Source organism: Pleuronectes platessa, chromosome 23 (assembly GCF_947347685.1).
Source record: "Pleuronectes platessa chromosome 23, fPlePla1.1, whole genome shotgun sequence".
Lineage (NCBI taxonomy): Eukaryota > Metazoa > Chordata > Actinopteri > Pleuronectiformes > Pleuronectidae > Pleuronectes > Pleuronectes platessa.
Genome location: NC_070648.1, coordinates 13,429,462 through 13,443,176, shown reverse-complemented (window position 1 = coordinate 13,443,176; position 13,715 = coordinate 13,429,462). Strand labels below are relative to the sequence as shown.

The following is a 13,715-nucleotide window of genomic DNA, read 5'->3' as shown; positions in this document are numbered from 1 at the left end:
GGATGTTTTGGAGATCTGTGGAGCGTTTGAAGCAGAGGTAGTAGGAGGAGAATTGTGGACCTGTTTGTGTTTCTATCCGCGCATTGTGTGTGCGTGTGTGTTTACGGCCAGCAGATGGACGGTGTGCACACTGACCGCGGTGAACTGCTTTGCCGTAATTTATCTGCAGATCACATGTGTGATTCGACCAAGCTGTTGTTCTGGAGAAAGGAGGAAAAAGTAAAAGACTGTGTGATTATGTGCACGTCTGTGTACTTGTGTGTGTCACAGTGTGTGTTTGTGTATGTATGCATACACACTCTCCTCAACCATGTGCCTCTCAGCTTTGAGTCACTACATAGCAAAGCAATGGGATCACATTCTCTGGAGTGCGTTGTAATGTATTCTGTTTCACTCAGGGGAAAAAAGCTTACCCAAACAATCGGTTTCTGCGTGATTATTAATGGTCTTATTGTTGTAAAAAGGTTTCCTAAAGGAAGACGTTGTGACGTGAGACATGAAGCTTGCGACTTCGTATCAACAATCCGCCTCCATCGACACAAACAAGTCCAGTTTTTATCCTTTTCTTTAACCTAATATTTCCCCCTATTGTTTGATTGTCGAGTGATTTTTTCTTTTCATTTCTTTCCCTTTCTTTCCTCTCCAGGGGATTACTTATTTGGGGAGGGGGACTGGTTTAGGGAGGAGAACGCTGGCGGCGCTGGATTTTAAGCGGGGCAGCGTAACCCTGCCAAGAAATGAGTTCACCCAAATGCTGTTTTCCCTCAAAGGAGATGCGATAAGGTTTCTGCTCAGTGGCCTGGCCCCAGCACTTGACTTCGAGATGTAAAAAGAGAAACAGGCAGGATGAAGGGGAGGATTAATAAGGGGAGGGGGTGCTCTGACAGAGACAAAAGACAGAAGAAGAAGAAGAATAAACTAATCTTTGCATTGTAAACCAAGACTGCCTCAGAAAATCATTTACACTGCGGCATGTGTGAAAAAAAGCACAGTTGGAAAGGCTGGCTGTTAAATGAGTTGCTTACGTGGATCTTTTTTGTTCACTAAACAGAGGGTTAAAGATAGAGGAAGAGGGAGGTGAAGATAACCATTGTGTTTGAAAGAAAGGGAAAGAACTTGCATACCTATGTCATTAACTGCCCTGTTGGCCTTTTTCAGTTTGAGTCTTCACCAGTAGAAACATACACCAATGAAGCAGAGACTATGGCAAAACATTGCTTCAAGCAGTTTTCAGGCAGTGCACATTTTGTGTTTTGGGGGCGTAGCTTTGACAAGAAGGTTGATGGGAGCGGCTGGGACGTTTTAGTTGCATCTTTTCAAAGAGAAGCCTGGTCTTGCTAGCTTTTCCAAGATCACCAACCCTAGCTTTAATTTGAAATTAAACAGCAATATAATGTGATTTTTGATTTAATGAATTTCATCGCAATTTCCCGACATCCTTTGGTGCAATGAGATTTTTGCTAGTTTCATGTCATTCTTCCAACCAGTGCCCACAGTGTTTAATATGCACTTGTGCCCATCTGATAGCTCATGGGTGTGTTGGTCTTAAAAAGGAAGTGTGGTTAGATGCAATCTTTGGCTTTTTTCTGTCTTGAAACAGCGGTAAGAAATTGTCCTTTTGATCAAAGAAAACACAGTCTGAAACCAATAGCACAGTATTTCATTTATTATTTATTGTAAGACTCACCTCAGTATCACAATTCCCCTTTTAGTGGGACCAGAACTGCATGCTCTTCCCTGAATCAACATTTGATTCAGGGGACCAGAGGAATATGGTTTACAAGAGAAAGGTCCAAAGGTCAGGAACAAGGTCGTACACTAACAGACTATCCTCATTTCCCGGCACTCTCTCATATGAGATGTTTGGTCTGCACACCCACAGCTAACTGAGACACATCCGATTCATCCGATGAAAAAAGAAATAACTAGGACCTACCAATAAGAAAATCACAAGCTGTGTAGTAGTCTAATTTCTCTCACAGATTGTTCTTGGCATTCTTGTGATTCTGCGATTTACTTATTAAAATATAATCCAGTAGTTTCCTTTCAGTACAGCAGAATAATGGTGGACTGTCCAGTGTCACGGCACAGTGACGCATACTTTCTGTCAGACATGCAGGCTGTAATTCAGCCAAATTTTTTTATGAATGTCCCACGTTGCCACAGAAGTGGATGATGACATCACTGCATCACTGCCGCCTGGTTGGGTCAGCTGTGACCAATGGCCCATAGCACGTATAGTTTCCAAACATTTAATGAGTTTCTCCCATTTGTAACCGGCCCATCAGCGGAAAAATCTGACCTGCCACCAATAAATACACTCGGAAGAAAAATCAAAGAGTTTTTTTTTTCCGTTGAATAAAAACGTTTGCAGCCATGCGGCCACAGTTGGGGAAAGTGGCTTTAAAGAAGACTTGAAGTGTGGCCTTCAGGTCTTTGCAGCTTCTTTTATGCCCTTTGAGGTTGTCTGGTACTGGCGGTGTGAATAGACTCCAGATTTATTAGTCCATACTCTACTCCTCTGGTGTCCTTTGAGCAAGGATTGAATGAATGAACACATTGTTGTCGTTTAATTGGTCTATTGGAAATTATAACAAACTGTTATTTGGATGAACTGTAACATCACAACACTGATCATATACAAGCAATTATTAGTTTGCGTGTAAAACAACAGTGGAGATTTATCGAAATACTGCATTATCCCAAGAAAATAACTTTTTTACCGTCTGACAAAAAACATCAGGTCTTTGAGGAACAACTAGAAAACTGAGAAATTCTGAAGTAAATACAATAAACACATTCTTTCTATGTATTTGATGATTCGTGATACATTCCTATTAAGTTTACATACTGAGCATGTAGCCCAAAAAAGTGTCATGTGTATCCAAAACATCCCTCAATCGGTAAGACAAATATGGAGGAAAACATGTGTGAGTGAGTGTGTCATATAACACCTGCTCTTTTCATGTGATATTCACTTTGTTACGCGGACCTGAAGGACGGAGCCATTACACCCCTATAGCCCTCACTATAGTGGACTATATTCTGTAGCTTCCCCAGTCAGGAATGAATTTGTTTTTCTCTTTGCCTCTTTGCTTTGGTTATTAAATCCCTTTTCAATTCAAGTCCAGTCAGTAATAAATGCCTCTAACAAGACTTCAGGTTACGTTTCTTAAACCAACACTTATCTTGGCCACTCACTTGTTTTCTCTGTCACACACTACGTTGTCATTGTTTTTCTTTTCTTCCTTATAAGCATTCTTTCTCAGCCTCCTCTTTTCACATTTTGAATTAAACAGGAAAAAAAATTTAAATTCTAAGTGGTTGCCCCCACTTTGGTCGTGCAGTGTATATGTTGCACTGTACAGCAGATTTTGGTTTCTCCTTTAATAATCATAATTAATGACACAGTGCATTTTGCTGTGTGTTCTTATAAGGTATTAATGTATTAAATGAATTGAGTTAAACATGTTCCAATTGTTTTAGAGAAAAAGGTTAAACACTCTAATTTAGTATGAAAATATCAAATCGTTGCCTGGGGAACTTTGTGACATGTATCAGTGCTGAAAGCAGTCGATGTGTAAAAGAGCTAAAACGAGTTATCAAAACGAGCAGGTCAACTTCAGTGTAATCAGTGGAAACTTGTTTCTCTCTCCAGTCTTCAAACAACGGCCCCCCTCCCCTGCCCAGCTCCTCTCTGCCCGAAGGCTACTATGAGGAAGCGGTCCCTTTAAGCCCTGGGAAAGCTCCTGAGTACATCACCTCCAGTGAGTGACGTGTTCATTTCCATGCTGCTGCGGCGAGACTCAATGTTTTCATGTTTTGTAATGAACAGCAAATGAAATTCACGTCTGCATGTTCGCATCTCCCTCTCAGACTATGACTCCGACGCCATGAGCAGCTCCTACGAGTCGTACGATGAGGAAGAGGAGGATGGGAAGGGCCAGAAGATGCGTCACCAGTGGCCGTCTGAGGAAGCGTCCATGGATCTGGTGAAGGACTCCCGCATCTGTGCATTCCTGCTGCGCAAGAAACGCTTTGGCCAATGGACCAAGCTTCTCTGTGTCATCAAAGATAACAAACTGCTGGTAAGGGACACTCGTGTTCATGTTAGCATAACCAAGGGCCAATGTTATCTACAACAGATAACAACATAACATTACAGCAGAATCATGTTTGGTTCCTCTAGTCTAGCGCAACTGTCCCCTTCTCTGTTTCTACAGTGTTACAAGTCCTCCAAAGACCACACCCCTCAGATGGAGCTGAGCCTGTCTGGGTGCAGCATCACTCACATCCCCAAGGACGGCAAGAAGAAGAAGCATGAGCTGAAGATCGTCCACCAGGGGGCGGACGCCCTGGTGCTGGCTGTGCAGAGCAAAGAACAGGCCGAGGAATGGCTCAAGGTAAAACAATGAACCATGTATTTTCTGTCATATGATATTGATGCAGAAAAACTTGTTCCACAGCTCAGATATAACAGTTCAACTTGGAAACACGCTCACTAAAACCACTTTGCATAGTTCTTGGTTCATAATACTTAATTTGAAAATACTCGAGCACATTACAAAATAATCTGTAATCAGAGTCTACTTTTTTTTTTAAGTTTTAGCTATGTCACTTGGCCTCTATCAGCAGATAAGTATCTTTGTAGCTAATTTTGGACGAGAGTGAGCGAACTTAATTTGCTGAGGAAGTCCACATGATATGATCAAACACACCAGAACAAAATAAGCAAGCTGTTCTTGGGTGGAGACTGTATTGTCAAGCATTAAGAACCATTAAAGCTGTGTGGTCTTAGCAGTTTTCCTAGTATTTGACACTATTCAACTGCCTTTGGACCATAATTAAACTTCCCAGTCCACCAGGAAATGGATAATGCAGGACAGCCACGATGAAGCTATACAAAACAAACAACATTGCAACAACTGTAAACCCCTTGTTGTTGATGGGAAAAGAAACAAGCACTAGATACAAAGTGAAGCAAGAACCCCAGAAATGTTAGACAATATGGTAACAAATTTGGCGAGTTTTAGCAGAGATTTACCCACAAATAAAATGCTGGAGTACACAATGTGTTTGAAGAAGCAACAATATGCTTTGCTAATAAATACAAAGCTTAACTTTGCACTTTACTGAATCACAAATTGTACGTGGATGTTGGACATATAATTGGCCCCACTGTGTGAATTGTGGCCCCTTTATGGCACCCGATTCATCTCACACTGCTCAGTAGGTTCCTGTGGTTTGCCAAAGTCCTGCCCCACCGAGTAGGTTTATTTACACCACTCAAAAATCAAGATTTTTATGGGAATATTTATCTCGATATTTTTTCTCCTGTGTCAAATGTCACACATGATTGCATAGCAGTGAAGAGGCCGAAAACCAAACTGTCTTTGAACCACAGCCTCTTGTGGTTCACTGCACAAAGTAGAGAGCTGTCCAACAGGCTGTACACCAGCATTCGATGGTGCCCTGCAGAAACCGTAGTGGGAGAGTTCAGATGGGGGTGAAAGTCTCAGCCTTCAGGTTTCATTTTGAATATTGTTGACAGTGAGATACATTTAGACGCTCTGTCGCCTCCATTCTTCTAACAGCACTGTAGAATAAAGGGTGTAGCTGTGTACAAGAATAACCTGGCTTCAGATCCTCCGGATGGGCCTTTTCCTGATATTGTGTGGCCAGTGGTTTGGCTGTTTGTAATGAAAATGTGTTTCACTCTGATGTGAAGATGTTTTCTTTCTCGTCTCTACTCCCATCGCTTTCCTCTCCATCTCTCATCCCCCCCTTACCCTCACCCCCCATCATCTCCTATCATCGCTCTCTGATCTTTCCCTCTGGGTGGCTCCGACAAGGCCACAAAACAAACCCAACCCCCCGTCGGCATCGAACAGACCCCCCTCTGCTTTCTGCTTTTCAAACCCCGCGTCTATTTGTTGTCAGTACGGTGCAAACACCTCTGGGACTCTTTTTTTCTCTTTAATCGCAGGACGGAAAAAAAACCAGACCTCATCTGGTCTTTGGATTTTAAAAGAAAAAAAAAAACAGGCCCCCCCAACTCTTTCCTCCTCACCTCTGCACTCCTTCACTTCTCCTGAGGACCTCCTGGAATTCCTTGTTTGTCCTCGACTGTGTATTGTGTGCTATTTTTAAGATTCCTCCTTGCCCATTTGTGCGGCGGCCTTTTTGTAATTATTTGGGCCTCCAGCTTTTGCCAACTTTATTCCCTTGTGCTGCAGTTCTGCTACCAGGCTATTGGACTTCTTTTTTCATCCTCACCAAAGGCCTTGTTTAAAATTTAAGTGTGGACCAACTTTACCCGGCAGACCACTGATGGAAACAACGGTCTTTTAAGCTCCACCAATGTGGTTATGTTTCGCCCCTGTCTGTTTGTTGCTTGGTTTGTTTGTAAGCAAGATTACACAAAAACAGCTGGATGGATTCCAATGAAACTTGGTGGTGGGTTGTGGTGTTGGTCAGGGAAGAACCCATTAAATGTTGGTATGGATCCAGATCAGGGGGAAGATCCTTTATTTGTTTCACTTTCCATTCAACTCCGAGCTCAGGACATTTTCATGGATTTCCTACAGAACAATTTTTAGGATCCTGATAAAAAAAAAAGAAGATTTCTAGTGTGTGCAATTTGGTTGATTGAGCAAAGAATGGTGGAAAAATACAGCCTTTCCCCTTTAAATTCAGAATCTGGCAACATTACACGTGTCTAGCGTAATGAGAAGTCTTATTCTCAAGTCTTGTGAGACTTGCAGGAAGAGGAAGGTGGAAACCTGAGTGGGGATTGGATTTTACATGAGAGAAACTATCATGGCTGAATCTTTTTTTATGATGTGGACAATGGTTCTGTAAGCGTTCAACTGTAATGGCCTGTTTGAGCCGGAGTATCCGGGAAAAGAGCTCCTACAAATTGAAGTGTGAACATGGAGAGGGGCAACGAGCAGAGGATGGACAACGGGTTGCTGAGAATGAGACATATTTGATGGGGCCAGACTTTTAGCGAACATATTTAGCATTTTATTTGCGACTGTGTTGAGGGGGCCTGCAGAGATGATCTAATGGGCCCGATCTAAACATTTTGTTCCATTCGTTTACACAACCAAATTTATAACCATAGGCTCCACGTTGAAAAAATCTTTAATTCCCCTTTAAGGGAACGTATGTGCTCTGCTTAGTGCCATTTTAGTTATTGTCAGTGTTTGCTTTCTGTCTTTTTCAAGCATTTCATGTTCATGACTGCGAGGAAACGAAGATTAAAACAGTTTGTGTTTTTCTTCCTGATTCGATTACTCGTTCTGCACAGTAATTAGCCGTTGTTTATTGATTGGCTGAGGCAGGTATCTGCAGGCATTCGCAACCAGACCCGTGAAAATATACAAATGTCAGTACCACCCAAACTAAGGCAACGACCACACTAATTGTTGCCTGGAGAAAACTGGGACGGCGAGCGTATTTAGTCAGGTGCCTGGATATTGGAGACATACTGAACCGATAACATTGTGGCAGCCAGTGAAGAGTTATGTTTGCTCAATCAATGCACATGCAGTTCGTCATCCTGCTGCACTCAGCGCTCATCTCACTTGGCCGAAGTTCTGCGCTCACACCCTCCTTTGCTCTGGATTTAAGGTCCTTGTGCTGGGTTCGTGTCATCAGCAGCAGAGTGATGGAGGCTTGGATCCCCTGGCTCGCTCTGCGCTCTCTCCAGCCTCAGGGTGTTACGGTGGTGTCCAGCCAGAATGATCAGCTCGTCTTTGTGTCTGTGTTCGGATATGGTGTTGCTATGACCGCTGTGTATCAAGCAGTCACTCATTTATTCATTATTCCCCTCATTTAATTCTTTTATTTTCTCTTGACCTGTTTTTCCTCTGGCTGTCTTCTCTTATATTCATCTTTTAGCCACAGGCATGAAACCTAAATATTATATTAATAATACCAAAATTTGCAATGTGTCGGTGTGTTCTCATGACAGAAGGGAAGCCTTGTGAAAATGGCATTTAGCTGAGTGAGGTGAGGGACAGGAAGCGGAAGGGGCACACGAGAGTGAGGGGAAGATGGAAGGAACTGGAAGCGAGGTGAGCGGAGGAAGGAAAGAGAGGAAGCAATGAAAGGAAGAGAAGAAAGGAGGGTAAAGGCAAAGCTTGGAGAGTACCTGAGGCTTTCCAAAGCTCAGTGGTTATACATGTAGTAATGACTCCTCCAGACATTGTCTACTAGCAAAGGGTTTATGGAACACACGTCAATATTCTGTCCTTCATTCTCCTAATACCTTGCAGGGCTTTGTTTGCTTTTCTCGCCCTCGACCCGACATGTTATATCAGTCCTTCTTACTACTTTTTCTTGTCTCTTTCTGCACTAAGTTTGTGGAAAGCAAGTTGTAAGTTCACGTTATTCTCACCTTGACCCCCTTAAGTGTCCATTTAAATACCAACAATCCCTAGTGCATGCGTGTTGCCTGCTGAAAACTGTGGAGCACTGCTTGTTCATCCTGTGCATGTCCCCATCTTGGTATTATCAGCTGAAAACGATATGATATACTGACTGTTCTTTGATGAAATGCATTAATGCTGGTTTTAAAATCACATATATAACAGTGAAACATTGCGATGGAGGTTTACATTGTCAGACGCGGTAATTTATTATAATCAGGTTGTTTTGTCCCAGCACACACGTAAACTGAAAGTTTAAAGCTATGTATAGAATTAAAAAGGAAATCATCTGAAAAAAATCGTATTTAGCAATATTTATTATTTCAATAAACGCTCATTAATGACACTAAACAGACTGTGATGTTTCCAATTTCACTTAGAGCAAAGTTGACCATCAGCTCCCAGTTTTTTTGTTGTGCTATATTATGCACCTCCTTTTTTACATGATCCTTTGTGGAATAAAGCACTACGTTTATTGTATTTATCTCGTCCAAAAACTCTGTGTTGTGTTTACAAGCAATGGATGGGGCGAGTCCTTTTCCTGTCTTGAACTAGGACTCATCATGTCAATGTGCGTTCATGGGCCAGAGCGTTGATTGATGGTTGCATGGTGGTTAAGGTGTATCTCCCATCACTTTCTACCAGACCTGCTGTTTGTATTCTAAAAGACAAAAATACAATTCACAAGCGTTCAACATAGTTTTCTTTTCTCCCACATTGAACACACAAAAGTAACAAATAAAGAAAAGAAATGCTTCTTCATTGCTTTCATGCATCAGTGTTGAATGGTAAGTGTGGCCAAAGGTAAATTGGTTTAAGCCCGCAGAGCATGAAGAATGAGTTTATATCATTTTTATGGAAATGATCAAAACTTCCTTCAATAAAAAGCACCATTATCTGTTTTCAGTAAAGTAATCCTATAAATATTGGTGAAGAAAACATTTTAATAAATATATTCCTAGTGAGTAAAGGCATTTAATATGTATTTGGACTACACAGATTTCCAGTTACTGGAACATATCAAGTTTTCAGATTTCCACTACACTTATCACGTAGTATGGTTAAAATAGCTCAGCTTATAGAAATGTGCTTTCCTGGCAAGTGAATATGTAAAACTAATAAAGCCACCTGAAGGCCAGAGTGTTGCAACATGTCGATCATCATTATTTTCCTTTTAATTGGTTTTTCAGCACCCAAAACCGAAGCACACTACCTCCACTGACATGTTCTCTATCATCACCCGTACCCCAGTCTGGCGAAGCAGCTCTCCACTGGAAGGTACACATAATGTTGCAGTCTGTCCCGCTCTCTGGCCTCCGAGCCGCTCTCCGAGCCAAACCCTCGGAGCCACAGCCTGTCATTTTCCTCGCGAAACCCAATTATGCTCCTTCTAAGCCAAAACCAATGAGCTGAGGAGCTCTACACGGCCAGAGATGGTTCAGAATGCTTGTGGAAAAGACGAGGGGGGAAAATGTGTGTGTGTGTCAGAGTGCATTAGCCGACTTGCGTACACAGCGGTTCATCTGAAATCTCATTTCCCAATGCCCGCCGCTCATCTACACACGCCCCTGTCACCGCCACATACCTGGGACTGCCAGATCTGACGGAGGGTTGGCAGGTTTGAAGTCCAACGAGGTCACGGTAATGCACACTGGCGCCCGGGCCAGAGCGCTGCAGATCTCATTCACCCCTAGTAGACCTTATTACATAAGGATTCCGCGGACGTAGTAATACTGTGGTGTCTAATGTGTGTAGCAGACACCCCCACCCCTCCACCGGGCCCTGCCACACATGCATGTGTGCGCTCTTCCCCCTCTTGGTCGTCCCCTGCATGGGCTGCATTGCCTCATGATCCCTTGGCTGCAATTCAGTAGCATGATGGAATATGAGAGAGGAGGGAGTTCACCATACATGTGGCCTGCATTACCCCAGGCATGCCGTCTAGGCCGAAGGAATGAGCTGCTTAATTATGTGGCAATGGTGTGAGGAAATATTTTAGGATTTCTAACTGAGGGATCCACCCATGTGTCGGGACCATGGAGTGGACCTAACATTCCACCGGCGTGGCTGCATATAAATTGAAATCCCTCGGCGGTGGTCAGCATGTGTCGACTTTCCACTTGTTTAATGTGAACAGCAGCCTTGTTAGCCAACGCTGTATTTCTTTATGTCTTCTAGGTGATGCGAGAGGTCTGTGTTAATGGAAGTGTAGACTTGGATGGGGCTGGATCTGGATCGCCCGTGCACAGACCAGAACTGGAAAAGGTAATACACTCTTACACTGATATTATTATTACTAACATTATATATATACACTTATATTTATTATTCATATGTATATATCTACATTCCCTGCATCCATGAAGCTACAAATGTAGGTGTGATTGTGAATTTTTTCTCTGGTTTAAATGTCCACGTCCGTGAGGAACTGTGTGTGATCAACATTTTGTACTATATCCATCTCATAATACCTCCTTACAGTTTTGACTTGATTGATCAAATCACTTTTAATACAATACGAATATTCTAACAAGTTTACGACGGCTTTTTACACATTTGCACCTGTGATTTTGACGCCTTGAGGAATGTAAATGCAGGATTAACTCTTCTTTTAGCTCTGCTTTTGGTCTCCTCCAACTCCTGAGGGAAATATTAGGCTCTGCATCTGCTAAATGTCCCAGTATGTTCACCAGCTGTTCTGTCATTTGATGATGGTTGGGCAGTGTAGAGTAGGTTTATAAGAGCTTTGCCTATTGGTGCTGACAATTAAGAGATGATCGGAAGGGTGAGACTGAAACTTAATGGTTAAATTTTGTGTTTCTGAAAGATGCAAAATTGGTCTCAGGGCCAATGTAACTCAGAGCTGATAATCTTTGTGTGTTTGGCACTATGATAAACTTATTTTAACACATATAACAGATGGATATTTGTAGAATTGTTACTGTAGACCAAGTAAATTCAAATTGATAAAGAGGTGTCAAATCCAAACCCCATTCTGTACCTCGTTCACTCCTATATAATTGTGTAGTATTGTTTTAAATCTGAGATACAGTTGTCGTAATGACTCTGGTTGGATTATGCTGGAGTGGAAAAACATTTGTAAATATATCTTAATTCCATAGGGACCTCTTTTTATGGTGTAATCAAACACAATAACACTGGGCCGTAAAAGCTGTTTGCCAAATAACTTTAAAGGGAAAATGTTTGACGCTGAAGGGAAAACTGTGCGTTATTGGTTTTCTTTTGGACAAGTAGGTAAAATAGCCAATAATGTAAGCGACGTACTGTGCCCAGCACATATGTGTCTGCATGTATAAATGTAGCTACGTGTGTTTAGTGGTGGAAAATGAGCCATATTAGAGGCTCTTTAATGACAAACCGCTCCCAATTTGGCACAGCAGACACAAGCACAGCCTAATTATTCATCTATAACATGTTGCAGATGCTCTTAAGGGATTTTTTTTACGAGGTACAATGTAAGTAGACAGCTGTGTTTGTGTGTTAATGCCTTGGCCGACCTGTCTTTCCTTCAGAAACGTACAGTTTTGATCACTTTGTACCTTCTTGTGCATCCGTTCTTCTTTTTCTGTGCGGCCTTCCTGTGGCCAGAAGTCCTCCTGTGACAGGCCGAGCTCCGACGGAGAGGCGGTCCACGAGAACGGACACAGCGACTGCAAGGACCAAGGTGAGTCTCGCCAGCAACAACAGCCAAATGATGTTTAATCGTTTTTTCTTTGATATGAAACATCTGCTGCCAACATAAGTCTTTCATTTACATCCAGTATTCAGAGAGTTTCGGAAACACAAACTGTCTTGGGAAAATCCCTTTCTGCTTTGGGCAGTGAGCAACAGTGAAACACCACGGTGACGTAAGATGGTGCTAGTATATTGACCACAGTGTTTAACTGACAATCCAAATGAATTGTAGCAGGGTTCTCCCGTGTTTCATATCAGTGGCAGAAATAACACTCACACATCAAATTAACTTGACTTTTATTGAAAAAGTGCAGAGGCACTTAATTGTTAAATAACTACCCTCATATCAGTATCAATAGTGTGTTGAGCTTACCTGCTCAAATTGTAATGATTCCTGTGAAAAATTGCTTTGTTAAATAAAGGATGGAGGAAGCAAGTACTACTTTGAAACATAATAATAATGAAAATAATGAATACACAGTAAGTGAATAGAACAACTGAGAGGTGTGTGTGAACTCCTTGGGTATGCAGCCTGCTATATATACTGTATATTGTACAGCAGGGTCATTTTCAGGGTCATTTTTGATTTTTATATTATCCTTCAATGACCTTTTTTAATTGTTGAACACGTATGTCACAGCAACTTCTCTCATACGAATGCTGGGGCTGCCTCTCTTTGGCGAAGCATCTGATGTCAGATGGTAGTGATGATTATGCAACTCACTTGGCTTTAGCTCAAACTAATCGTCACCTTTTGGTAGAGCAATGCACAGCTTGCAATCAATGCATCAACAAGAAAATAATAGTCTGTGTATCTGTCTTGGAAAGTTAATTTCCTTGGCTTGACAGTGGCGGTGATGCTTGTCAGCGATCACATGTCATAGCTATGGGTATGTTACAGAAACATTGACAGTCGCGTAAAAAAAAATGGACGACACGTCTCTACTTCCTTCCACATTCCAGAAATCAGGCCAGAATATCATCCCACATCAGTGATGTAATTTGGGTCTGTGCAGCGGTGATTGCGGTAGCGAATTCGATACATGAGCTCTATCAAACAATCATGAATCAGTCTCAACTGTCAAAAAAAAATGACATGTAAATTGCGTTTGATTCAGATTTTATAGCATCTAAATAACTAATTAAAGCCAGAAACCAGAAACATGAAAACTTGAACACATATCAGTCTAGAATGGTGATCTTTTCAAATGTTTTATTTAAGGTGTGCCCTTGTACCATCCGATAATATGGAAAAGGCATGTTTCATGACCTATACTGCAGCCAGCCACCAGGTGGCACACAGGACATTTTGGCTTCTCTTTTAGGGAGCTGTCAAGTCTTCAATCTTCATACACATTCTATGGAGCTGACAGGCATACAGCTGGAGGGACCACCCTGAAGGACATGTTACTCGACTGCTTTTATTTTCAGTCAGGAACAACATTTATTGTTGTCATGAGAGTTTTTTAGTATTTCTGATCTGAGTTGCTGTTTTTGTATCATGAATTGTCTCCTGGGCCGTATACAGACGGTAGCCAGACACCCTCCATAACCCCCAGCCCTGCTTTGCAGTGATGTGACCAG

The 13,715-nt window shown here is 42.0% G+C and overlaps 1 protein-coding gene across 2 annotated transcripts in view; it reads left to right on the top strand.

Moving 5' to 3' along the window:
* Positions 1–13,715, top strand: part of afap1 (actin filament associated protein 1) — a 59,593-nt gene that overhangs the window by 28,652 nt on the left and 17,226 nt on the right. For both annotated transcript variants that reach the window (XM_053416770.1, XM_053416771.1), the window contains exons 4-8: positions 3,659–3,767; positions 3,877–4,088; positions 4,224–4,403; positions 10,614–10,700; positions 12,045–12,120. In XM_053416770.1, coding sequence (XP_053272745.1) covers positions 3,659–3,767; positions 3,877–4,088; positions 4,224–4,403; positions 10,614–10,700; positions 12,045–12,120 — 664 coding nt within the window. The remainder of the gene's footprint in view (positions 1–3,658; positions 3,768–3,876; positions 4,089–4,223; positions 4,404–10,613; positions 10,701–12,044; positions 12,121–13,715) is intronic.